Raw genomic sequence first — 25,751 nt, 5'->3', positions numbered from 1 at the left:
CGCTTATTTTCCTAAATTTAAAATTAATCTTAACAAATATTGTCAAGATTAAATTATTTAAAAATAATGAAAGTCACGAGAAGAAAACAAAAATTTGCCGTTTTCTAGATCCAGTGTAAACAGTAGTCGAAATATCAAGTGATAAACATTTGTCGAAGTATCTTAGGTGATCGCAACGAGCATTTTTTCCAATTCAGTCATTAAATGATTAAATTTGAGCTATTAAAGGTTAAAACTTTAAATCCTTTATTAGATCTTATGTTTGTTACAGAAAGGGAAAAGTTGCAATATTTACTATTGATTTGTATTTTTTAATGAGTGACTCGGTGTTTTTAAAATAGTTAGCAATTTGTGTAGTTTTTTTGCACTCATAAGTATTTTGCCAAATCTTTACATTTTAACATGTACTGATTTGTTAAAAAGTTCAATCATTTGATTTTAATCTCTATCTAGGGTAACAATAGACAAAAAATTACTAAAATAACAATATTTTGCTTTGATAAGTAATCATTTAACTAAAATATAAAATATCAATTCAATAACAAGGCGAACTTCCAAGTTTGGTGCAATGTTTCCCATTATAATTGGTACCAAGGCTGCATCTAAGCGATCAACATAATTGGGTGGTAAAGGTGAGCCATTACTGCCAACATCATAGCCAATCTATCAAGAAGAAGGGAGAATTAATTTTGGATGAAATTTAAAATCCTATATTATTAAATTATAAGATGCAATAAAATACCTTATCCGAATCTAAAGTAACCCTTAAACCAATTTTATTAATTTTGTTATCAACCAATGATTCTAGACAAGGTACTAAGGCTGGACAGAATGACTGAGCAATTATTTCTGCTGCCCTTCCAGCATCATAACCGTCTCCACTGTAAGCAAAAAGACAATGAAATAATGATCAATATTTAAGATTAAGATAATCACAAGAACATTTTGATTCGAAATTTTACCTTCTTGGAAGCTCTGTATTTTGAATGAGAAACAATTCAACCCAGCGTATTAAAAATTTGTCTCCTTCAAAATCGGTTCCGTTGTACATTCTTATACTTCGAATTCCTTCTAAAGAAAGGCCATCTATGCAACTTCGAACTCTGTAAAGAAAAGAGAAAACGAAATTATGAATATTTCCTCTATTAATTTTTCCAAATTAGATAAGAATTAGTTTACCTTAAATTAAATTGTTTATCGTCTTCCCCCCAAACAAGAGAAACACTTTCTTCAGAAGTCGGATTATCTTTTTTGCCACATTCAATAGTGAAATCTTTCATATCTTTGAGAGAAGATTTCAACGAATTCAAACTGTTTGCAGTAACTTGAACCAATAAACCATCTTCAACAACACTCATCTTTGCCAACATTCCTGTTGATGATTTCAAAGCTCCACTAAAAACAATGAAACTGGCCCCGGTAACCTTGGGTTCTGATTCATTCACAGGCAGTTTTATTGTTTGTGTATGATATTGTCCATCGTCATTTTGAATACAAGTTAAATGTGAATCAGCCGTTAAACTGAAAGTTCCCCCAAAAGATAATACATATTCATTGCTTGATCCTAGAGCTTTCATAACTTTGTCATAACGATTTTTAGGGAAAGTAACTGTTGTCCGTTTGGCTTCAGTATGGATAGTCAATCCAGGTATCACAGGTAGAGTATATTGAAAATTACGAAAATCCTACAAAAGAAAGCATTTTAATTAACATTTGAAAGAGCTAATGAGTTGAATAGTATAAAAGATTACTTACTGCTAAAATATCCATAACAGTGTGTCCAATTTCAAAGTAAGAGGGCCTTCGTTGGCGATAGCTAACAACTGGACAAGGGTAGCCTAAATGAAAATAAATCAAATCAATTTAATGTTATGAAGATGCTTTAAGTAATCAATAGATTTGATAGTTGAATCTGCCACTTACAGCGATATTTAGAACCCAATCGAAGAATGAGTCGTAAAGGAAATAGTTTCGCCCAAGGTACTTCAAACTTGTGAATCAATACTCCGACTAAAAAGGGTGCTGAAGGAAGAGTTATTTTATTAAGACACTGGAATGTTGGTCGAATGAAAACAAATCCTGGGAAATCTTTACATCCAAAAAATCCTTCTGGATTCAAAATATGGCTCAGCTCCGAGAAAGGAAAACCTTCAAAAGTAAAAGAATAAATTGAAATATAATAGAATAAAAGGGGTTGATAGCAAGTATGATTAAAAGATAATGTGTCTGAATGGCTACCATATTTCATGTCAACATTGCTATAAAACTGCGGTAATTCCCTAATTTTTTGTGAAGATGGTAGCATTATAATGAACATTCAGAGCTTTATTACAATGTTGATGATAATTTACCTTTACTTGCTGAATCATAAATGTAAGCAAAGAGACGAAATATATCTCTTGGTATAGTATTTTCACCAGAAACTTTTTCAAGAACAACAATAATCTCATCTTGACCAACGACAGCTAAATTACGACTGGTAAAAGTCCAACAGTGTTCATTTGTACAACAATCTAGTTTAACAAGTTTTACCAAGGCCATTAGATTTTTAGTTAAGCTAAATGTAATCGGAGGTTCATCACTCTGCTCTAATAAAGACATCAAGTTATCCAGGGATGGATTTGATTGTAGAGACGGATTATTTATAATTGGAGGTAATTGCCCATTAGCATCTTGAATAACAATACGATTAGAAGTGCGAGACTTAGAAGTAAAACCAGGAGACGAAGGATTTTTCTCGATTGGTGGTGATTTAACCTTTTTAGCATGACGCCTGTGAGAAACCGATGTAACTTGGTCATCTTTTAAATCATTTCCAGGCCTGATTCCATCAGAAAAGATTACCTGTTTTGGTTCGCCTCGAGGTTTGGAAGATCGACGTAAAACACTAACAGGTTGAATAGTAGACGATGAAGATTGGGGTTGTGCTGATGCTCTTGCCACTAAAGAAGATGATGTTGACGCTGATGACAGTTGATGGGGAGGCGGAGCACTTGGTGTTTGAAGACCTTCAGCTCCATGTTGTTGTTGTCCATTTAAGATTTGCGAGTTCTCATGACCAGAATTGTTTACTCCTGGAATAAATCACAAATTATCAATAAAAAATGAAAGATCAAATTAATCATTCAGATAAATAATAGTATCGATTTGAAAGTTATAAAGCATAAAATGAAGATATTTGATGAAATAAATAACAATAGCAATTATTGATGACATTGATAGTAGCGATAATACCGATCAATGCGCTCGATACTTTTCTCTGTTGATTAGACACAACCTAATCAGTGCATCTAAATTAATTAGAAAAGAAGGTATCGGTATTTACATCTATCATTATTAAAATCGATAGCATTAATAAAGCAATAGTAATAATAAATTCAAACCTTCAGTCAACAATGGGAGACATTGATTACAAACTCTTGCTTCTTTGAACGAAAGATAGGCTAATGGTGCTTTACCGCGAGAACATTGAGCGCATAAAACTTTACCACAAGCACGACAATGATGTCTCCTCTTCATTACGGTGAATTTTGCCTCACAGATCATGCAATAATAAGCTTCTTCATCGGGTATCCAGAAAGGCTTAAAATAGCCAATACTTGACATCGGGGCTTGAACATTTTCGGGCAAAACATCACGTTCAACATAACTCGAGGTAGGTGGAGGTGAAGGTGGTAATTCATTCACAGGTTCAGGTTGATTTGATTGGATTGAATTAGAAATAGGAAGAGATGCTGGTCGAATGGGTTTGGTGAATACATTAATATCATTATTGCCACTATTATTAGGATTTTCTTCTTCCCTCCTAGTCTCATTGGTATTCCCATCATTAGAAGATTCATTGGTTGATGATTGATGAGATTCACTTGAACAATCTAAATTTTGTCCACTATTGGATTCAGGCATTACATTTGATTTCGATAATGAAACTGATACAGAGGATGATGTCGATAAAGGAGATGAAGTTGATGTTAAAGGTGATGATTGAGTTGATGATGTTGTAGATGATGTTGACGCTGTTGTCATTTTAGATTCAATTTCATCCTTCTCCAAATCATTTGACTCTGATTGATAGTTTAATCGTTGCAACTCAGATTCTAATTCTTTTTCCATGGCTTTCTCCTCTTCTTCTGTCATCTCTTCTTCAGTTGATACATCTTCAACTAAATTTATGTGAGGTTCTTCAGATTTTTCACTAGCTTGCGATGAAATCAAAAGAGATGATGAATGAAAATTACTCAATTGATTATCAGAATCACTTTGCATAAGATTTGTACAATTCTCGGTTTCGATATTGGTAGAAGTAGTGGTAGAAGTAGAAGCAGAATTATAATAAGAGGTGGGATTTCTTAATAAATCCATCCTGTCATCATTAATACTATTTTCATTGGGATCAACAATAGAATCAATCTTTTCAGCCATTGATTTATCCTTAAGTTGTGAAGCACTTTCACCAGAATTTAAAACAGACTCATCCTTTTCACAACTGCTGAGTCCAATTTTCACTCCAAGGCCTTGTTTAGATTCTACACAACTATTATAATTGGATGTTTGCTCGAGATTCACCGATTGTTGGATTCTATTGTCTTGATGGGAAGTAAGTGAGCCACCATAGTCATAGTTAATTAATTGACTATCAACTTCATTATCACCAGTTATATTTTTATCATCAGCAGCGCTACCAAGATAAGCGAGAACAGCATCATTCAGACAATCACCACTACTATTAAGCTGGTGTTGAGTACCAGTGACACTCGTTTTCTCAATTGATTCACAACTGACCTCAATGAAATGCTGAGTTTCAGTTTGCTCAATTTGAGATATTACACTATCAATAACACTTTTGACATCACTGCTTTCAGGTTTGATGGTAGAATCACTCAATTTACCAGATAGATCATTCTCCAGAGAAATTTTGGAGGATTTTGGCTCAGATGGAAGCAGGAAATCAAGCCCACCAGAGGCAGTGGCTAAATCAGTGTCATTTGATTTTACTGCATTTGGCTCTCTGTGGTAATGATTGAATCCAACCTGTTTACTTTTATCACAAACACTGTTTCTATAAAGCTTTGAATCCAAAATATCACAGGGCTCATCATTTTCTGTGGAACATCTATCAGCATCCTCGGCTTCTAATCTGTCCAATACAGAGTCTAAATCGACCAAAAACTTGTCCATATCAATGAACAATAAAAAAGATGAGGAAGAAAACAATTAATTACAAAAGATAAATATAAAACATTAACAAAACCAGATTAGGAGAGAATCACCACTTTTCAGTGCTGCCAGCTGGTTTAAATCGACCATAAACATGGTAAACATGATTTCGTTGAGTACACTTACGGTTCAAACAACTGATTAGCTGTTTTAAACATTGTATCTGATTAAATTTAAACAAAGTATTGACTCGAAAAAGATTAAATTGTAAACAGTGTTGGTCGTCGAAATGAAACTATACTTTGACGAGCAGCAATCGGACTGCGAACAGTTTTATGTTTAAGATCAAAACAACATTCGCAGCATAAACAATTCCAGAAACAGCAAGTTATCAGCCAAATTAGGACAAGAACTAAACAAACACCAATAATTATGAATATTGTTAAGCTACAATACATTTTGAGTTAATACTTTGTTTAAGATTTTTGTATAAGCTAAGAGTTGATAGATTAGAAGAAATGTTAACATTGGACATTTAGTTGACAATAATGATCATCCATTTGATCAAATAAAAAGAAAGGTTAAAAAAATGTCTAGTCATGATAAACCTTGGGAACACACCGAATTATCGGAGGAAAATGCAATGACAATTAAAGAAATGAGCAGAAAGACATTGATATTAATACTTCAAGCTCCCCAACCATTAATAATCAATTAATAACACGAATTGGTTATAACAATATAACTCTTACATCTTGACGACAAAGGAAATGGAATTTATCAAACTCAAAATTTAAAAAATATCTTGATAACATGTATAGCGAAAAATAATTTATTGGATATAGTTTAGTCAATTTCATTAAATTTATCCATTTTTGATTTTCTAGGTTTTTGTAATTTGAAATCACGTTTCTCTATAAGATTCCTTAAAAGCTTTTCTTTTTCAATCTCATTCATTAACCTCGTATAAGCTTTGTTTTTGTCCTTTGCCAATTTGGCTAGCATTTTCTTATTTACTTTACTAGGTAAATTGATGGGTAGTTGATCAAGCTTAGGTGAATCATTGGATTGAGATGCTTTAGAGCTTTCTCCGGGTTTAACTTCGATTGCTTTTAACTTTCTTTTTGGTCCTTCCTCTTTGAAAATTATACGTTTATTTGCTGGTTTATCATCAACGTCTATAAAATGTAATTGTGATTGCAATTTTTCGATCTTTTTCAGTTCAATTCCTCGGCGCCAATTTAGAAATTTAATATTTTTATCCTCTATTTCTTTCACATTTTCAGTGTCCTTTCTTTTTTCAAAGTGTTTGCCATCAACAAGCTGTGAATTCATCATATGAAAATAAAATTCATTTGGATTCTTGTTAGCTACTTTCTCTTTCAAAAGTTTGATAGTGTTCACTTTTTTTTGATGATCTCTAAAATGAATAAATGAAAAAAATTGGTGAGACAATTAGTAAGTAAATATATAATGGCTTGTGACAAACAATGATCCATCAAAAGGTCAGGAGTTAAGATCCGAAACTTACAGAGCACGGGTTTTGTAGTCCTTTTTTTTCTCGAGGAACCCAAACTTTTTTCGACTGTCCGGCTGAATAGAGATAAGTGATAAGAATAATTTTTTTACAAGAATTAGAACAGAGAAAATAATACGTGCAAGAACAGTGAGTCTTACCTGATGTCTTTCTCGATGAAGACGTTGAAATGCCTTATTGGTCTTTGCCAGCGAACCCATAATTAATATAAGGCAGATAGAAGAATAGAAAATTGGAAATTGGAAAGAACAATTAAGATAATAGTAAGGAATTTGTTAGATTATTAAATCAATACAGAAACAAAAAATTTAAAACTCCGTCAGATGTTTATCAACAATTGAAATTCAGTTTAACATGTGATATCTCAGGTGTCGCCATCTATTGTAATAATGTCTTTTTTTACCGCGCTTTTCATGTTGGTCACTTTTTTTGTTTTCATGTAGGATGACATTTCTTTTGATCATTTAGCGATTACTCTTTGTTAATTTCTTCGTTTTTTATTGTAATTGTACATTCTATCCAAGTTTAAATCATCTTTATTTCTGCCAACATGCTCTTGGAATGTGCTGTTTCCGTACATGCTCATGGTGAAATGGGTAGATGGTCTAGAGCTAAAGTCGGATTATGTAAACAAAAAAAGACGACTTTTTTGATGGTTACAACTGCTCAAAAATCTTACAAATTTTCGATCGAGAGTTTGAAGAAAATCCATTCGGCTGCTTTGGAATTCAGGGAGCCTAATCGTATAGTCAATTTAAAAGATGCTGATAGTTATCAATTGAAAGTATTGATGAAGCAATGCGCTGCCTTAGCCACCGGTAAAATGGATCAAGCAAGAGTGCCATTGATGTCTACTAATGAAGCAATCAAGCCCAATCCTACAAGTATTTCTGTTGTCGGTAAAAATTATCCAAAGGATGCATTCAAAAATAAGTCTTTACAGAAAGTGACTCTCACTTCGACTTCACCTATACCAAAAAGCATTTGGGATCTGCATAATCTAACTTCATTAACGTTGACTCAATGTAAACTTCGCGAATTACCACCAGCTATTCTAAAGATTTGTTCAACTTTAAAGATTCTTGATTTATCTCAGAATGTGATCAGACGAATTGAACCTTTTGTTTTGGGTCGAATGACGAGCTTGGTTTCTCTGGATTTGTCCCATAACTGTTTACGTTTTTTACCTCTACACATTGGAAAGCTTAAAAAATTGTCAGTACTTAACCTCAGTGATAATAAGCTCCATAGTTTACCATTCACCTTCGCTGCGCTTGACAAACTTAAAGAACTTAATCTTTCAAATAACTGCATCTCGGGTTTCAATCAAGTTTTCATGGAAAAACTTAGCTCTCGATTAAGATTAATCAGCATAGATCTTTCTAACAACCAAAGTCCATCTTACGAGCCTAAAGATCGCCCATTTCTTATACCTGACCTTTTTTCTTTAGCAGCAGCTAAAGTTTTACAACAATTTGATTCAATTACAAAACTTTACCTCCATTTACCATATGACATGGAAGACTATATCCACATTCGCTCTGAAGTCTGTTGCTCATGTAAAAAAGCCTTCCTTCGTTTCAATACAGGGACTCCTTCCAAAATATTTTATCTCGGACGTATTGCATCTACTGTTTGTGGAAGTGTTGGTAATTACAACTATGCTAATCAATATACCATCCATTGTTTCTATTGTGAACAAAAATTGGATTCTGAATTCACAAAATATAATCTGGATAAAAATATTGTATGAAATGCAACATGATTATTTGAATCGATAAATTTCCACGAAATTTGTTATTTCTTGACACTTTATCACACTTTACTCCATACCTTATGCCATAAATTTTATGTATAGTGTAATAAATAGTAAAAGAGAATTATTGATCATTAACTTTCCGCTTTGTTATTTGAATGAACCAATGAATCTGGAAAATTATTCTGAGCCTATGCACAAACTGACAATCTATTAGTCATGCTGTGTTGTATGTTGACTATTTTTCAAAAATTAAATTACAACAAAGTCTTCATCATTAGGAGAACAAAATTTCTAAGACTTAATCATGTTGTTCAACTCTTGCGATAAAATCTTTATTCGTCATTTAATAATTTGTGTTTCAGAAAATATTAAATTTTTAAAGCAGGAAAAAATTACATAGTTTGATTTTAATTGATTAGAATTAACAATTGCTAATATAAAATTGAACTAGGCAACAGCATATTTTAACAATTAACTAATCTCTTGCATAAAGTAAAAAGTGTAAATTCAAGATGAATTTCTTCAACGTAGGAACTTTTAGCATTTTAAAAAGAAGCTGTAAAAGCTCAAAATTTTGGATTAATCTCAACAGAGAAAAAGAAAACAGAATCAATATTACAATAGGAATTGAAGATGCATGCGAAATTTGATTAATTTGATTTCAATTCAACACGACTAGGTGGTTTCCATCCTCCAAGTTTTTCCTCAATTGCCCGAGCCACAGCAATGGTTAAATGGTCATTAAAAGGTGAAGCCATCACTTGAACTCCAAAAGGTAAATGTTCATTTTTCGATAAACCGATTGGACAAGTAGTTATGGGATTGCCCATTAAACTGAACAACGAAGAGTAGCCAATATTTTGAAATTTTAAAATACTAGTGTAATGATTGATTGCTGGCTCAGGAAATGCGGGATAAATGAAAATTCCGTCATCTCCTAACATGGAAAACAATTTCTCTTGAATAATCTCTCCTCGGCGAATCAGCTCTCGACCAGATTCTGATTTTGGATCACCAAGACATGTCTCCAAGATAGAGACAATAATAACAGGCAAAGTATGGTCAGAAGCTCCAACCATTTTCTTGACCAATTCAAGCCAAGGATTTTTGTGTCCATCAAAATTGGCAATTTTCTGAGTATGTGGAATATGAGGTTTATCCTTCATTGTATTCAAAAAAATATCGAAAGCTTGATCCATGTGGGGAATATTAATTTTTGTTACATTGGCATGATAATCATCTGATAGACACTTCATAAGCTGGAAAGAAAGCAAAAAGGAAAAGTTGGAATTAATTTTACAATTGAAAAAATTAGATTAACAGAAGCATTTATCCAGCAAATGGATAATAATGATTGGCAGACAACATCAGCAAAATTACAGTCAATTAACCCTGAATATAGAGGAACAAACTTCATGTTTTTATTTTCATTCGTTTTCTTGGGTCAGACGAGTGCGAAATACAAGCTTGACTTTGTCAATTTAAATTGAATGATTTATATAAACTATCGAGTAAAATACTCAATTGATATACTTAATGATTATTACAATCTGTCTCAATTGATAAAATCCTTGGTTTGTACTTGTTCATGATTTTGTAAGGGTTATTGACGAAAGCTTGAGGCTAATTTCAAATCTTAAAACGGATAAAAATTCAGGTTTAATAGCCATTCGTAGTAAAATTTAGGTTAAACATATAGTTTTACCTTCACGTGGATAATTTTATTCAATCAAACTAAACTTGTCATTGAAAAACTAAGCAAATTATCTAATTAGTTATTAAAATAAAATCGATCCTAATCTTATTCAACAACTTAAATGTTACAAATTATGAAAAATAACATTAGAAGTACTTTTCTATCATATTTGGTTCATTTCATCTAGATAACTCCTGAAATTTATGTCATTACTAGTTCATCATGAATTACATGTAGTTGCAACATGCAAAGAATAAATTGAAAATAGAAACAAATGGAAAGGAAATATATGAAGCCATGAGAAAACCTGAATAACAACTCGTGTACTAAAGAAAAAAACAAGAGATAATTCATGTTCATATTATGTTGAAAAAAGGTGAGAAAAGGGATAATACCTTTCTGATTCCTTCTTTAATTTCAGGGTGAACAGGCGTACTGCTTGAACCACCATTATCTTCCATGTAAAAGATTTTAAGTTTGCTTAGGTCAACAGGATGATCAAGCTTGGGAATCTTTTCAGCTTGATCTCCGAGGAAGGATTTGACCAAAAGAGTTAAGTCAGTTGCATAACGACAGATAGGTCCAATTGAGAGGCATTCAGATTGTTCTGTGGAAAATGGTGGCCAATGTCCATCTATATTAACAGCCTTTTGAGTAATTAAATGGCCAAAAAGACCGCAAAAATGAGACGGAAATCGGATTGAACCAGCAATATCTGATCCAGTTCCAAAAGGTGATCCTCCATAAGAAACACAAGCTGCTACACCACCTGAGCTACCGCCAGGAATACGAGTTAGATCATATGGATTGTTTGTTCTTCCATACAACATATTGGCAGAATCATACCAAACAGCTAGTTCAGGAACATTTGTCATCACCAAAGGAATGGAACCCAATTTTCTCAGATTGGAGATAAGAGCAGCATCTTCTGATTGAATACAGCCTTTACGAGGAACGAAACCAGCAGTTAACTGCATACCTTTCACTTGCAAACAATCTTTAGCAGCAAAAGGCACACCGAGCAAGGGTAAATTGCTTAAATTTTTTTCGCCGGTCGCCAATTCCTTGGCAATAGTTTCATCGATTGTTTGTGCTTCCTCTAAAGCTTCCTTGTATCGGGTCTCAACCACTGCGTTAACCAGAGGATCACATTCTTCGATGCGTTGCTTATAAGCCTTGACAACATCAACACATTTTATCTGAAAGAACAAAGGTTAAGATGAAAGAAGATAAATAGATGATCATATTGGATAAGGAAGAGAATCATCTACAAGATTGGATGAAAACCATGGTCAAGGTGAGAATCAGATTCTGAAATAGTGATAGATCTTTTGTTGCTGTCAGACAAGTAACACAAGGACAAAATTAAGAATGAGACAATACACTTGAAATAGCATATAGAAGTCAAAATACCTCTCCAGATTTGATTTTTTCTGCTAATTGTTGAGCAGAAAGTAAAATGATTGGATCCTTAATCGGAGGCAAAACAATTAAACCGCATTTTGCTGGAACCAATTTGGTGACACCGGAAGCAATGGAATCCAAAACATAACGAACAAATGTAGTCACAGAATCGAGCATAATTCGAGTGGATCTTGCATAAAATTGTAGATTAATAAAGAAGTTTAACGAAGACAATGACAGAAAATGTAAAAATGATACTGGACTTTAATCGTCTAATCATTTAATGAGATTGAAGTCACTTGACACTTGAAAAAATACTGATTAAATTTGAAATGAATAAAGTGACACCAGGTGTCTACACTAACAATTAATAACTCAATTCGTAAGATTGACCAAAGCATAATTTTGGATAACCTTTATTAATGATTCAAACTTATTAATTTTTTAGTCGATTTATGCAATCACCTTCAATTCCAATTAAATAGTACAATTTTTCCTTTAGTATCGAAATTCCTTTCATTAATAGAGTACCTCTGTTGTTCATTTAAAAGATGTTGCGGTTACTTTTTTCATCTTAAACTCAACTCACTTCGTTAATATGATGAATCTGAATTTTCTTGCAAACTGGAGGTTACAAGAGGTCGGAGGATATTCTTTTATCTACTCACAAGGGATGCATGGTAGGTGATACGAAGATTTTGAACTTTTTTTGGGCTTAAAATATTCTAATGGGTCAGATATGACCCTTTGTCAAGCCTTTCGTTTCGGAAATTCTCCGTTTCAAAGTTACAGGGTGCCAAAGTTTCAACTTTTGCATAGTTTAACACTATTGAAAGCAATATGGATTTGTTAAAAAACATATTTTACCATTTTATCATAGATCGACATTACTGGCATTAAGCATATTAAGCATATTAACCTACGTAAAAACAACTTTGACACCCTGTAACTTTGAAACGGAGAATTTCCGAAACGAAAGGCTTGACAAAGGGTCATATCTGACCCATTAGAATATTTTAAGCCCAAAAAAAGTTCAAAATCTTCGTATCACCTACCATGCATCCCTTGTCAGATGGAAGTTTAATTCAATTTTAGACAAACCAGCTTTGAAAATGTGAAAAAGTTTATTGCAGATGATTTAATATTACAATACTTACAAGTTATTGAAAACAAGGAAGACTGATGCAAACAAATGATTGTTCAGTTTTTCGCTCTCTTTCAGATTTGAATATCATATGATTGAGATTTTTAGAGCCAAATTTTTGCGTTAGGTTACTAACCTACATTTTATTAAAATTCAATGAAACTGAAATTGATAATTTTGACAAGGAACTAAATCATGCTCTGTGAAAACAGTTATATATGAGGAAAACTGCTCTAAAGTTATGGGCTGGAAAGGGCATTTAGGACTACTCAAGATTACACTTGGAGGAAGCAGTGCTCAACAAAATCTGTGTGTTTGATTTCAAGCTAATAGAATAAGCTTCTTTAAGTCTAAAAATATCGCCAATTCTGGGTTCCTCTGAAAATATTCATTTCAAACACTTAAAATCTCGGATATAACAGTTAAAACTTGATATTAATAGCTTGAATTACACAATCATTTTAATTTATATCTATGCGAGATTAAAATCATTCATTCAATTTTATTTTTCTATTTTGTTTTTAATCTTACATGGCCGAATAATTATAGATTGATACAGTTGTACTAATAAATAAAATAACAGTTATTATTCAATAAATTATTAAAAAACCCCAAAAATTGCAAAATTTTTGCTTCTAAATAATTTCGGTTGTATAAATATATCACTTCATTGATTTGATTTGGAAGCACCAAAGCTAAAATTTGTTGAATTCGGATTATCATACCAATTAATCTTAAGATCTCTTGATATCAAAAACTTGATGATTTGCCAAACATTTCTTCAAATTTTCCAACAAAAGGTTCACATAAATCACCTGAATCAAAAAGGCAATTGAAATCAATAAATAGAACTCTAGAATTTTACTCTTCTATCAAAAGTACTTACTTTCAAGGAATGTTGGTGATCCTCTTAGACGGAAATTTCGTTGCTCGAAAAATCGGAATGTATTGAAAAATAATTGATCATCTCCAGATGATAATGCAACTTCGAGAAATTTTTTAGCTGAAATTGTTTCAGGATTGCCGTTGTTTTGAATAAACCTTATTGCTCGGAAAATATCATAACGAGACAAAAGGATATCAATGACATGTTCCTGAGAAACTTGAAGAAGCTGAAACATATCAAGAGCCAGTTGAGTTGCATGAGGATAATGAGGCTGTAGTGATAACAGCAAACATGCTAATTGCTTGGAAGGTGTTAAAACTTGATATTGTAAAAATTGATGTAGAAGATAGAATTTTTTTCCGCGAACCAGAACATTGATTAAAAGTTCATAAATTAAATACTGAACAGGAATTTTGTAACGGTTGAGTGAATAAATATACTCAAATAAAACAGAGACGACAAAATTTTCATTAGAGTCCTGTTTGAAGAAAAATAAAGAAATGAAAATTAGTGATCAATGCTTCTAAATTCAATGAAAATGATAAATAAAAAATGAAATTATACTTTACCTCGGATTTAACTTCAAAAACTGAAAATACTGAAGAAAACATATCAGTCTGATCGATATAAGGTGAACTTTTTGCTTCGTTTTCGACAATTTGTTTACATATTAGACTTTTTGACGATTCTCCATTATCTCGATAGATGCTATTCAATTTGTTAAATATGAAACCAATTTTACCAAGATGATTAATATTAGAGAATTCCTTGGGTCGTCGACACACTTCTTCTTTACATAGGTTAAGTATAACTTGTTTTGAATTGCTTCTTGGTAGAAGGAAATCAAGTAATAGTCCATCATTTGACATCATTGAGCAAATCGGTATTAAATTGACTTTCAATTTCCAAAAATAACCAAGCTTTGCGTCTATAATAATATCTGGTTGAAATATAGCCCAATTGGTTGAATCTGTGATAGAAAGGTTTAATTTTCAAGAAATTAGATTGGAAGGTAAATTAATGTATTGTTAATGGATGGGCTAGAAGTGATATAGTTTTAGAGTTGATTCTTACAAAGCTCACACAAAGTTGAATCATCAACTTCAAACGGTTCAATAGGACTTGGTTGAAGAATTGGTGAAAGATAAGTTATTCCTGATTGAATTTGACCGGAGGGAGATTTAATGTCAAACATTAATGATGCTTGTGAAGTTTTGTGATGAACAACAACAAGATTATCTACAATGTTAATTGCAAATCGACCAGTCAGACGTAATTGAAGTATATGCGTTTTCCTAGCAGGCCCTTCCCTAAAAACAAAAAGAGTTGAAAGATGTTGATTAATAAAAGCAAAATTCAAAACTGATGAAGTGTAAAAATACGAATATAAGTTTACTTTTGTAAAGTATAAATTGAAATTTGAGATCCTTTTTCCTCTTTGGTAACAGCCTCATGTTGTAAAACGAGTAAAAATGTTTGATTATAAAGGTTGACTACAGCTACATCTCGTTCATAAAGACAAGGTCGCTGATTTTTCAGTTTAGCTGACCATTCTACCTCAAACTTGGTTAATTTATACATAGTTGAAGATTTGAAATGAAATGGTTGGAGCAAGTTTCCATTTTGACTTGAAGAGAGTATCAGGAATGATGAAACAGGCTGGTAGATGAACCAATTAATAGTGATATTAAAACTTTTAAGAAGTCTACAGCAATTTCTGGTTCTATTAATTTCATAATATTCAACACCAGAATCTGTAACGAAAACGATTTCATTTCCACTTGTCCAAACATATCCAATTATAGTGCTTGTTTTGCTCTAAAAAGATGGATTGATTTGAATTAGAAACATTTCATTCAGCTTTCATTAATTTAAAAACAATTACCTTGCAAGTTTGAGTAAACACAGATTTTGTATCTTCGTTGTCAAAGACGAAAAACTCTACTGAATTTCCACATCGCTGTAAAGCCAATATGTCAGAGCTGGGTGAAAGTTTAATCGATTTGATGTTGGTTACATCTTCAAGCCTACAATTCAATAAATAGTTGAGATAAATATACTCATGTGATATAAAATAAATCCATTTAGGAAATAATCACTCACGTTAGATTAAGTTTGAAATGTGATGTCGGGCTTTTGACTTCAATTCCTTGAGATCCATCATTTTTTAAAATAAACACCTATCAGTTGAAGTAATTTGAAATAGGAAAGAAATGAAAAGCGATCAGTTTAAATCATGATAAATGTGAGCAAATTGAAAATAAACAACAGTAAAACATTTAACCAACAAGATGAGATTATTTTGGAAAAACTATATCCCTTACCTGTTGATTATGGTCATCAAAAAATACAATATTATCATTACTGACAGGTTCAAATTTTACATAATCATCAGATAATTTAAAAATATAATTATCCTGCATAATGGGAGGAAAGGATTGAGTTATCACATTTTTTTCAACAAGATTTACTGAACAAGCAAAACCATTTCAAAACAATAACAAATCGCTTGCTCAGTTGAAGAGTCTGATCCATCTGGTGTTTTACAAGAAAGTTAACCTTAACATCATAACAAGCCGCTAAAGTTAAAATACAAAACAAAGTTCAATGAAAAAGATAAAATTAAAGAATGATTTGATTGTAATTAATCGATTGCTTGGAGAGCAAAATACTTTTATAAAGAGTTGTTTTTAATAAAGTTTCATTTCAATAATTTTAAAGTTTGCCTTCTCTTCATTTCAACTCTTGTGATTTTCCTCAGCTTCAAATTTGAACTGATATTTGTGTAGAATCATGAAGTTAATTGCATTTTAGGGAAATGATATAAACTGGCCTCAGAAAAAACGGAACAGAACCTTTCCTGCCTTTTCGCACGAATAAGATAAGCTTTTAAGACGCAGCCGAAAACTTTATGTGAATTGATCAGAATGGTTCCATCTTTACGATTTTTATTTAACTAATATATTTTGACAATTAACTGACAATTAACAATTTAAACATGTTTGGAATGAAGGAAACTAAAAAGGTGTTTTAAACTTGATTTTTTTTACAAAATCGTTAATGGGAATAATGCTAAGGATAAACCAAGTGATTCAATTATTATTATTCTCAGGCTGTTGAAGCTTTCAAAATTAATTGCAAGCAAATTTTAAATTCACAATCAGTAAAAAGATTTGTTTATTCAAAGAATCAAATAAATGAACCCAAACAGAATGAATTATAATTGATTGAGTGATAATCGATAAATTGATTTTGATTGAAGAGAAGCAACATTTTAGCTTTCAGGTTTATCCCTTTTTTTGCCTCTTCACTATACAAATAAACAATTAAAGAGGTAAAAAGTTAAATATAACTTGAAAGTTATTTCTAGTTTAAACAAATTTGCTCTCACTAATTATTAGTGAGTCATTAATTGAAGTAGCAGCAAGGTTTTAGGGTAAAATTTTGGTTTTGATGATTGTTTAAAAAAACGTAAAAAGCTAGTTGATATATGAATATAATTGGCGATGCAAATTGTTGTCTACTCGATCTGCTGAGTATGATTTTTTAAAATGTAATTCATCAACACAGTTGCTTCTTTCAATTCCTTGGAAGCTTTCAATTTAGCCAAAAAAGGGAACCAAAATGTGAGTAAATAAACTAAAAGTGAAAAAAGGAGAAGAAAAAATATTCAATATTAAATTAAAGACATTATCATTGCAATCAACATACCTTTTAAATTATGGCTCGAGTACAGACGAGAACAATTTGAATTTTTATCTCCATATAATCTAAATGGTGTCTCTTCGGTTAACTTTAATTTTCTCTATTCCACTATTTCTCCAGCAATTCCTGATTCAGATATCTTTGATTTCTCCTTGCTCTGGATTAATTCAAGCAATAATCAAAGACGGTTGAAAATAAAATTGAATCCATCGCAAATGTACGTAAAGGCCAAACGAATATCATGAGCAAATTTTACCAGTTGAATAACAATTTTGCAAACATGATCATTTTTTGCTTATCATCGTCATCTATTCCAAATTTTAACACTCTTCTAGGTAAACATTATACCAATTTCATGTGTTGATGGCTTTTGTTTCCAGTAAATCTGTTAAGCTGTGCCTTAAATTTTCCATTTTAATTTTAAATTGCTTAGAACAGCTAAAAAAGCACATCGCGATTTTAAACGATTTTGGTTTTCTTTTCCAACAAGCTTATCTATGCATGTATGTGTGTGTGAATAGCTAATCAATTAATCTGAAGGCAATTGAATTCCACTTTGAACTTTGCAGGATTACGAAAAAGCAAAAACATGGATAATTTTACTTTTCCTGCTTGAACCAAAACAGCAGCAAATATAACGGCAACAGTGGAAAGCTAGAAGCTAATCTTGCAGTTTAAAAATTAGGGTCAATCCTTGATCCTCAAATAACAACAGTTATTTTAAAAAAAGTCAAATCATTTTGAATTCCGAGGGAAAAATACACGCTTTCAGCTGCTTAGAGAATCCACTTTTGACTTTAAATTTCAATCTTCAATGTTTGTAAACTCCTTATGTTATTGTAGTATTAAAATGTTCTAGAAAATAATTGCCAATAAAACCAAGAAATTAATCGATGGACAATGATACGACTCGGTTACACTGGGCACTTTTTGGCTTTAAAGGTTCAACAGCCAATGAACAAATTGAATTTTTTCATCACTAAACTCATCTTGAACATGTACAAATACAACCAATCGGATGAAAAAAATGTGTCGTTTTTAATTTGAAGAGAACTTAAACAGCTAATAACAAGTATCAATTAAACATAATAACAAGAGATGTTGTCTTTTCAGTAATAGGTATCATCGTGGTTGTAGCAAGTCACCATCCACCAGCAAACAATAACAGCTAGCAGATTTTAACAATGAATAATAATGATTAAATATTTATATATATAATGGTTTTTATAACAATTAAAATATTCATAATGATTAATGTAAATCAAAACAGTCAACAGTGAAAAAAATGCTGTTGCCGTATATTAAGAAAAAAATGGGGACTGTTCATTAATTAACAACTAGAAATTGTAACAATGTGTTAATTTTTGGCTTTTTGTTTGTCAGTTAAAAAAATTTGTATCTTTTGACCGTTTCTTTTGTTTTGGTAAAGCCATTTATTTCAAATTGTTGCAAAGACAAATTAAAATTTGTAGTTTCTTGATTGTTGATGTTTCTTTATTTTACTAATTTCCATGGTTTGATTTCCTTTCAAAAAATGCAGTGTTGAAGAAGAAATATTCAGGTGGAAAGATTGAAAGGAAAGAAACAGATGAAGTTAAAGGTGCCCAAAATAATGCTAAACATATTCTGCTTATTGATTTACAATTGTATTGGTTGTTGTTTGTTGTATTTGTTGTAGTAATTAGTTAAACTATTAATAATTATTTTAATTTATTTACACAAAAATTTACCAATAAAGTTATTGGAAAGAGAAAGAGAAAGAAAAAGGTTCAAGGATTCAAAGGATTCATACATTGGATTGGATTTGCAATTGCTTTGCATCAACAGTAACTTGTAAGTTTTGTTTTATTTTTTTATAGTATATTTGTTTCACTTTTTTTCTCTATCTTTTTGTTTTCCATTTTTTGCTTCTTTCTCGCTCATTTAATTGTCAATTAAATTAATTTAGATTTGTTCGCTGTATAACTGTAAATGTGTGTTTAATGTGAACCTGTTTTGGCTTTGGTTAACGTCTTTATCCAACGGATTTCCAGAGGTATTACAAATTTCATTTGTATATAAATAGACGATCAAGTTGATGGCTTTTTTGGGTTCTGTTATTGGCTGTATTCAACGCTGTCGATGCAAATGGCCTCACTCATGTATCCATGTATGTATTGTTTAATTGTGTGTTACTTGTGTCTTGATGTGCGTCTTTATCTTCGTTGAAAGGTAAGTGAAGATCCAATAAAAAAACGAAAAGATTTCGGTTAATCCTGTTTTCTTTGACTTTTTGATTCCTTGGAAATGTTCGCCTTATTACCATCATTTAATTATTACTTTTTTGATTATTGTAACTAGGTTAGTTGCTAATAATAATGTTTTTTGTCTTTTTTTTTGTTCAAAATTTGTTTCAATGTTTTCTGGTTGTGTTGATTGAGCAGATTTCATCAGTAAATATCATCATTGATGCTCTCCATCCAATGCCTCCAAGTACTTTGCATCGATTACGTATGTTATTATTTTGTGCCTGTTGATCAAATAACCAAATTAGTGATTAGAATCAATTGTAAATATTTTACCAATCAATAGAACTGGTTTGAGGGTTTATCAATAGTCACTTCATCTGCCAATAGCTTATCAACTAGATGATTCATTGAACTGATCAACAATTTTCAATTTTCTCAACAGTCAAAATTTGGCAGCGAATTCTATGGAAATTATTCTTTTAAAATGCTTTGGACAAAGACTGACTCTTATGGATAAAGATAAAATGATTGAATTGGGAACAGTCCTGATAATGAAGACGGATTCAATTGCTAAAGATGATTCAACTCTGATAGAGATTGACTTTCAAAGCTTAACTGGATAACTTGGTTCACCTCTACCTTTACGTTATATACAACAAGATTTTGATTTGAAACCAGCTAAATTCAAGAGCTGAAGCTTTTCATGAAGATGACCCAAGCTTACCAAATGCTTCTCGAAAGGAGAGAATGGACTGGAATGTTCAACATTTTACCAAATTTATTTGATGCAAGTGGTTCAAACTACGGACAACTGACTGTTGGTTACACTTTTTGGAGTAAATCAAGAAGAAGCAATTGGTTGGATTAGAGTCTCAGTTTAGTTTATGTTAACCAAAGAGCATTTGAGGTTAACCTGGAACTGCAAATCTATCAATACTTTGGACAAAAAACTTGCAACTATGAGAGATCTCTATTGACTCAATACTGCCAAAATAGAGGGAAAATGAAAATTTGAGTTTCGACAAATGGACCAAATCAATTATGATACTTATCGAGTGACTGTGATTCTTAATTGATGTTTCACTCGCAACGGATTTTCACTATCAAATTACAGATTCTCAGATTGTTTCTTGTTTCCCATTTTCAACTGTTAAGGATAATTGAAACAATATTGGTTGTTTGATAAACTGTGGCAACAATTTAACCTCATTAAGATCCATTTATGAGAGTTTCATGTTCAACAGATGGACTTGATTCAGTTAGGTTGATTCAATCAACTAGTCAACTAAATACTAAACCATGTAAAGTTAATTGTGTTTACGGAAACACTAAACTTACTTGTTAAGAGGATTGCACAAAAAAATGGCAAATTTTACCCTTAATTATAATCCATTTAAGCAAATTGATGAAAAATGATTGAAAATGATGGAAAGAGTTGTAATTGTTACTCGTAATGAATAATAGAAAAGGAAAAGGATTCCATGTTTTCCTGAATCCAATTAAACAATCAATTCCCTGATCAAGTCTAAACTTATCATTGAAACAATCCTTACATGGTTTACAGGTTGATGATAACATTAACTAATCTTCAATTCCCAATTGTTAATGATACTATTACATAGGTGAAGCCAGAAAGGCTAAAAAATAATTACTTAATAACAAACATATTCACAGGCATTAGAGGCACAACTAAATATAATTGCTATTTTCAACTAATTTATCGTGTAATTTGATCGTGAAAAGGGTGAAATAATGAAACCACAAAACAACAACAAGTGTTAACGGAATTGCAAGAATCAGTTGAGTTATTTAAACTAAATAAAATGTTGGTTATAAAAGTAAAGGCAACCTTTTTAACCTCAATTTAACCGTAAAACATATCAACATGAAGCCAGCAAGTGAACAATGGCGAGGGTGAAATAACACGACAATGAAAAGGTTGATAAAAGATTGATATATTCACATGGATATCTCATTATGTTGAGTGTTTAAATGATTAAAGTGACTTGTTATAAAGTGATCATATCAAGGGTTGGAAAGGTGATGATGGTGAAAATGATTTACCTGACTGGCAATAACAAAAGTATTACTATTGGGAAGACCATTTTAATGTAGGGCCAAGGTGAGAATCCAAAGAAGCACATCAAACCAAGTTGAACAAGTTGACAAAATGTAAATAAATGTATCTTTCGTTGAGGACATCGCCTTATATAATGATTGGGTGGATAGGCAGCCTGTAAGGAAACAATCAACAGTTAATTTTCAACCCAATTTAAGGTTCAACCTTAGAAGAGTAAATTTGTCTTCAATCAAAATCCAGACAATTGACTAAATTGACAAATTTACAATTCGAGTCTTCATTTGTCTTTGATGAGTTTATGTTTTCAAGCAAAAAGTGTTTTCATTTCAATTTTACATTTGAGATACAATTTTCAAATTCAGTTGAAAACGTAATTTAAGCTTTCGTCTTTCAACTGATGGTTAATTGACACCTTAGCTGATTATTTAGTTGATGAATTGATTCGATTTGATTTCTAATTTGATCAACTTTTCATTTCATTTAAGATCGACCTTTGAATGGCAAGAAATAGCGAAAGTTAATCAATTACTAACAAGTAAGTTGATTGGAAATTTTTCCAATTATTCTGGAAAACAATCGATGGATTGAATTGAAAGAGCAACTTTGAATAACCTTTCATTTTGGTTATAAATTGAAAAAAGCAAAATCTATCAAATCGAATCTCTAAACTCTGTAAAAACAAATCTTGAGTCAAGTGAAAGAGAAAAATATTTTCCAGAATAAGATATTCTCTGAAAAGGTTGAAACTTTCAATGATGAAGCAAAGTAAGACAAGAAACATTACACTCATCATTACCAACAGCATCACCATGTTAGCGGTTACCTAATTTATTCAATCAATTTACAGATAGAAAAAGGAAAAAGTTGAAAAAAAGAAACAATGAAAGGAATGATTTTGTTGATCACTTTCATGCTGAGGATGAAGATGCTTTTTTGCATCCAAACACACAGACAGACACAAAAAAAAACAAGCAACACTGCATGAGTAAATAGAGACTCAGTTTCCGGGCCAATCATGCTTTTGCTCTTTTACTTGTTGTTTATCCGTGAATAATCATTGAATTTAATGTAAATCACATTGATACACTTTCCATTGGATATTTTGCCCTTTGTTTTCCTTTAGTTTTCATCATTTTACTTTTGATTTTTTTGCTTCTTCTTTCGCTTTGTTTCTCTGATTCAGTTTTTCCTTTTGTTTTATTTCTCCTGATTCCTGAACATTCATTTGATTCTTTACTGTCTTGAGTATGTAATTGAAGCAAAAAGTAATTCAAATTGATTGCTGTTAAAAGCCTTTTGATTCGCCATCATCATTATTATTCTTACTTTGTTATCATCATCATCTTTTCCTATTTTCCCGCATCTTTATCCTCATCTTTTTTTTGTTGCTCCTTTCGCTTCCTCTAAACTAGTTTGCCCTTTATTTTAATGTTCAATTGTATTCAATTATTGAAAAGCAAAATTCACTGACAATCAAATGACAATTTACTATTTATTTTTAATGATAAAACTAAAGTGTCTGCTATTAACAATTTGTGTACATTTCCGATACAATCTTCATTAATGTTGACAACAACTAAAAGTGTAATATTTCCAGTCGCTTTTTTCTCGATAATTTGTTTAGCTTAGTGATTAAATTAAATTGTGAACAATCAGAGCAGAAAATGATGGAAATTCTACATTCGATTGTCATTTGAATTTTGTGCTCAAAGAGTCGCAAAGTTAATTCCTATTAGATTGTCGAGACTGTGAGTTTTTAATTTTTCCAAATTTGGCACTTCGATTTCATTGAGTGAATTTTGTGAAATAACTTTTAAATTTGGCTCTTTTTTTCGATATAGCCTTTAAGAACTTTTCCAGAATCAATTAGATTTTCATTTCGTTTGGAATGAAAGATATTTTCAACCAAATATGATTGTTTCAGCGAGTTCGTAGTTGGGTTAAAGTGTCACTTAACCACTTGTTGGTTGCTTGTTAGACTGAAGACATTAACTGAATAATTTTGATAAGAATCTTGAAATTTTACCTGTTCCATGAATAAAAGTGTTATCCTTTCGAACATTTGGCTTCCCGAAAGGGCAGTTATCGCCATATAAAGAAACAAACCATCCAAAACAGCAGTCGGGATGTAGGCCAATGGATAGGGTAATAGGAATACCGAAAGACCGATTAAGATGTGAGAAACTATGCTTGTTATACGAGTTTCGCGAACTTTAACAATTCTGGAAAAAAGAAAAAAGAATCGTTATTAATGACAAATAATATTTACAAATTAACAATTACATCTAAAGTAATAACAATGCAAAATTATGGAATCAAGAAAAAAGTAAATTTTTCGCTTTTCTTCCCTTCGATTCCAACTCTAACATTTAGATATTTGAATCAAATCCTGATTGAATGAGATAAAGTATAAAATCATTAAACATTCAGAGAATGGTGAAAATCGTAAAATTTTTCAGAGAAGTTTTTTTCAGCTAAAAATATGAACTTAACATGAAAATTTTGCTTTACTCAAAAATGTCATGTTTTCACTTTATATATTGAATGGATGGAAAAGTTATTTCAATATTTACCAGTTTCTTGATTGCAATGATGCTAATTGTAACATTAATTATGACTTACATTTCATAAACATGTCCTCCATCAACTCTCTCCTCAACATCAGCAAGACTTCTGACATGAAGAGGTGAATGAGGAAGAACTCCATGCATCCATGGGAATCCATAAAGGGATAGGAAACCATTAAGGACTCCAACAACAAATAAATCAAGATGATAGGCGCAACCTTTTTTCAATCTAATCAAACATTAACAATTAAAGAGACAGAAAACAAGAGGAAAAAATAAACGTAAGTAAATATCAACAACAAGTTGAATGACAAACCAAAAGACAAGACACAAACAAGAAACAATGAAACCAAATCATCAATCGGTGACAATGCAAGTTTCAAGTTGAATACTTAATCAACAGACGAATCGTAAAAATTTCAAAGTCGATTGTAAAGTTGAAAGATTTTGAAGTTTCACCAAAATCGTTGGCAAACACTTTGTAACTCAGATTGGAACTGAAACTTTTGGAGTTTCAAGTGATTTTTCACTCATCAAGTTGAGATTGAAAAATTGAAGTAAAACGTTGAAGCAAAAACTGTTCAAGTTGAGTGAAACAAATGATAATATTTATGATTGTAATGAGAAATGAATTTGGAAAGGCATTGGAATTGAATTGGTTGAAATGTTGACGAACAGAAAAGTAATGAAACAGTTTGATTGATAATTAAAGTTGATTGGTGAGAAATGCTAGTGACTGAACATGAAATTTCATTGATTCCTTGAACATGAAAGAAGTAAAAAAGATGAAAATCAAGTCGATAATGAAGTTTGCTGAGTTGGCCTTAACTGTGAATGTAAAGACATCCTTATACATATATTTTTGCAGCAACATCATTCCTCTGTTTCAACTGATGATCATGGTGATGATGAGAAGTAAGTAAATCCATGATTTTCAATTGTTCTAATGATTCTCTTCTTTTTTCAGTTGTTGTCAAAACCAGTCAACCCAAGCTATTTTCAGTTTCCTGTGGATTCTCATTTCCAAACCTTAAGCCATCAGCCTCTTTTTTTTTCATTACACAATGGATGGAAAGACAATCGACTAATTTCAAGTTAATCAATTGAAACTTTTGACACCAAAACCAGATTATAATTTATAAAGAAGATAACCTTTTGCTTGTGACACTTGCACTTACACTGGTCATTGGGTTTAGTGTAATACAAGTGACCAAAGAAAAGAAATCAATTTTTCTTACTTTGCCTTCAAGGGTCTCGATAGACTGGGAATGAAGAGAGAGCGAGAGAAAAGGAAGAAAATGAAGATGAAAAAGAAACTCTTTTCTCTCTTTATCTTCAAACAATAATTTATGCTGACCAAATATACACAAAAGAATGTAAAAGGAACCCCAAAATTGAGGATACACCAAGTTACATCCTAATCTTATAGTAATTGTTGTCATGACTTTTATTCCTGTAACATTTTTGGTCTCATTTATTGATTCACTGTTAACTGTTGTTCCAATTGTAAATGAGTAAAAGAGCGATTTATTAGCTGTTCAAGTTGCTTGTTGAGTTGAGCAAAAGTTGAACCAAATTCAATTTAAAT

At 31.6% G+C, this 25,751-nt stretch overlaps 6 protein-coding genes across 7 annotated transcripts in view; 1 reads left to right on the top strand and 5 right to left on the bottom strand.

The window, feature by feature from the left end:
• Positions 1-229: 229 nt before the first annotated feature.
• On the bottom strand, positions 230-5,291 carry LOC107360619 (zinc finger FYVE domain-containing protein 9). Its single transcript, XM_015927310.3, has 8 exons — positions 3,384-5,291; positions 2,352-3,074; positions 1,924-2,148; positions 1,756-1,838; positions 1,180-1,685; positions 963-1,103; positions 743-881; positions 230-663 (listed from the first exon to the last, which is right to left on the bottom strand). Exons 1-8 carry the CDS (start codon positions 5,176-5,178, stop codon positions 508-510), a joined length of 3,768 nt encoding a protein of 1,255 aa, XP_015782796.2. The 5' UTR covers positions 5,179-5,291; the 3' UTR covers positions 230-507.
• Positions 5,292-5,973: 682 nt separating this feature from the next.
• LOC107360620 (putative U3 small nucleolar RNA-associated protein 11) lies at positions 5,974-7,023 on the bottom strand. Its single transcript, XM_015927311.3, has 3 exons — positions 6,835-7,023; positions 6,689-6,750; positions 5,974-6,577 (listed from the first exon to the last, which is right to left on the bottom strand). Exons 1-3 carry the CDS (start codon positions 6,892-6,894, stop codon positions 6,004-6,006), a joined length of 696 nt encoding a protein of 231 aa, XP_015782797.2. The 5' UTR covers positions 6,895-7,023; the 3' UTR covers positions 5,974-6,003.
• A 65-nt stretch (positions 7,024-7,088) lies between these two features.
• On the top strand, positions 7,089-8,588 carry LOC107360687 (uncharacterized). The gene has a single exon (XM_015927399.3). It carries the CDS (start codon positions 7,245-7,247, stop codon positions 8,445-8,447), a length of 1,203 nt encoding a protein of 400 aa, XP_015782885.1. The 5' UTR covers positions 7,089-7,244; the 3' UTR covers positions 8,448-8,588.
• Positions 8,589-8,758: 170 nt separating this feature from the next.
• LOC107360686 (fatty-acid amide hydrolase 2-A) lies at positions 8,759-11,828 on the bottom strand. The gene is made up of 3 exons (XM_015927398.3): positions 11,563-11,828; positions 10,545-11,348; positions 8,759-9,712 (listed from the first exon to the last, which is right to left on the bottom strand). Exons 1-3 carry the CDS (start codon positions 11,728-11,730, stop codon positions 9,104-9,106), a joined length of 1,581 nt encoding a protein of 526 aa, XP_015782884.1. The 5' UTR covers positions 11,731-11,828; the 3' UTR covers positions 8,759-9,103.
• A 1,351-nt stretch (positions 11,829-13,179) lies between these two features.
• Bulli (regulator of MON1-CCZ1 complex protein bulli) lies at positions 13,180-16,047 on the bottom strand. The gene is made up of 8 exons (XM_015927568.3): positions 15,908-16,047; positions 15,687-15,763; positions 15,469-15,610; positions 14,980-15,401; positions 14,658-14,893; positions 14,153-14,553; positions 13,584-14,061; positions 13,180-13,512 (listed from the first exon to the last, which is right to left on the bottom strand). Exons 1-8 carry the CDS (start codon positions 16,004-16,006, stop codon positions 13,448-13,450), a joined length of 1,920 nt encoding a protein of 639 aa, XP_015783054.2. The 5' UTR covers positions 16,007-16,047; the 3' UTR covers positions 13,180-13,447.
• A 2,926-nt stretch (positions 16,048-18,973) lies between these two features.
• LOC107360592 (solute carrier family 4 member 11) overlaps positions 18,974-25,751 on the bottom strand; it is an 80,901-nt gene continuing 74,123 nt past the window's right edge. For both annotated transcript variants that reach the window (XM_025160409.2, XM_015927283.3), the window contains 4 exons: positions 24,219-24,392; positions 23,623-23,818; positions 21,581-21,750; positions 18,974-19,797 (listed from right to left, as the gene is read on the bottom strand). In XM_025160409.2, coding sequence (XP_025016177.1) covers positions 19,731-19,797; positions 21,581-21,750; positions 23,623-23,818; positions 24,219-24,392 — 607 coding nt within the window. In that variant the 3' untranslated portion in view covers positions 18,974-19,730. The remainder of the gene's footprint in view (positions 19,798-21,580; positions 21,751-23,622; positions 23,819-24,218; positions 24,393-25,751) is intronic.

Source organism: Tetranychus urticae, chromosome 2 (assembly GCF_039701765.1).
Source record: "Tetranychus urticae isolate SD_2017Ah chromosome 2, NJAU_TeUrti_SD_1.0, whole genome shotgun sequence".
NCBI lineage: Eukaryota > Metazoa > Arthropoda > Arachnida > Trombidiformes > Tetranychidae > Tetranychus > Tetranychus urticae.
Note: the sequence above shows the minus strand (reverse complement) of the source record. Positions and strands in the feature narration are given on the sequence as shown.

Coding starts and splice junctions, on each gene's coding strand:
- LOC107360619 (XM_015927310.3), bottom strand. CDS start 5,178: ATGGACAAGTTTTTGGTCGATTTAGACTCTGTATTGGACAGATTAGAA. Junction 1,839..1,923: donor ATTGGGTTCTAAATATCGCT/GTAAGTGGCAGA, acceptor ATTTTCATTTAG/GCTACCCTTGTCCAGTTGTT. Junction 1,686..1,755: donor CTGTTATGGATATTTTAGCA/GTAAGTAATCTT, acceptor TTTCTTTTGTAG/GATTTTCGTAATTTTCAATA.
- LOC107360620 (XM_015927311.3), bottom strand. CDS start 6,894: ATGGGTTCGCTGGCAAAGACCAATAAGGCATTTCAACGTCTTCATCGA. Junction 6,751..6,834: donor TTCATCGAGAAAGACATCAG/GTAAGACTCACT, acceptor ATCTCTATTCAG/CCGGACAGTCGAAAAAAGTT. Junction 6,578..6,688: donor GACTACAAAACCCGTGCTCT/GTAAGTTTCGGA, acceptor TATTCATTTTAG/AGATCATCAAAAAAAAGTGA.
- LOC107360687 (XM_015927399.3), top strand. CDS start 7,245: ATGCTCTTGGAATGTGCTGTTTCCGTACATGCTCATGGTGAAATGGGT.
- LOC107360686 (XM_015927398.3), bottom strand. CDS start 11,730: ATGCTCGATTCTGTGACTACATTTGTTCGTTATGTTTTGGATTCCATT. Junction 11,349..11,562: donor AAAAAATCAAATCTGGAGAG/GTATTTTGACTT, acceptor TTGTTCTTTCAG/ATAAAATGTGTTGATGTTGT. Junction 9,713..10,544: donor TTAAAGAAGGAATCAGAAAG/GTATTATCCCTT, acceptor CTTTCTTTCCAG/CTTATGAAGTGTCTATCAGA.
- Bulli (XM_015927568.3), bottom strand. CDS start 16,006: ATGCAGGATAATTATATTTTTAAATTATCTGATGATTATGTAAAATTT. Junction 15,764..15,907: donor TTGATGACCATAATCAACAG/GTAAGGGATATA, acceptor TTCAACTGATAG/GTGTTTATTTTAAAAAATGA. Junction 14,894..14,979: donor TCAATTTATACTTTACAAAA/GTAAACTTATAT, acceptor TTTTGTTTTTAG/GGAAGGGCCTGCTAGGAAAA.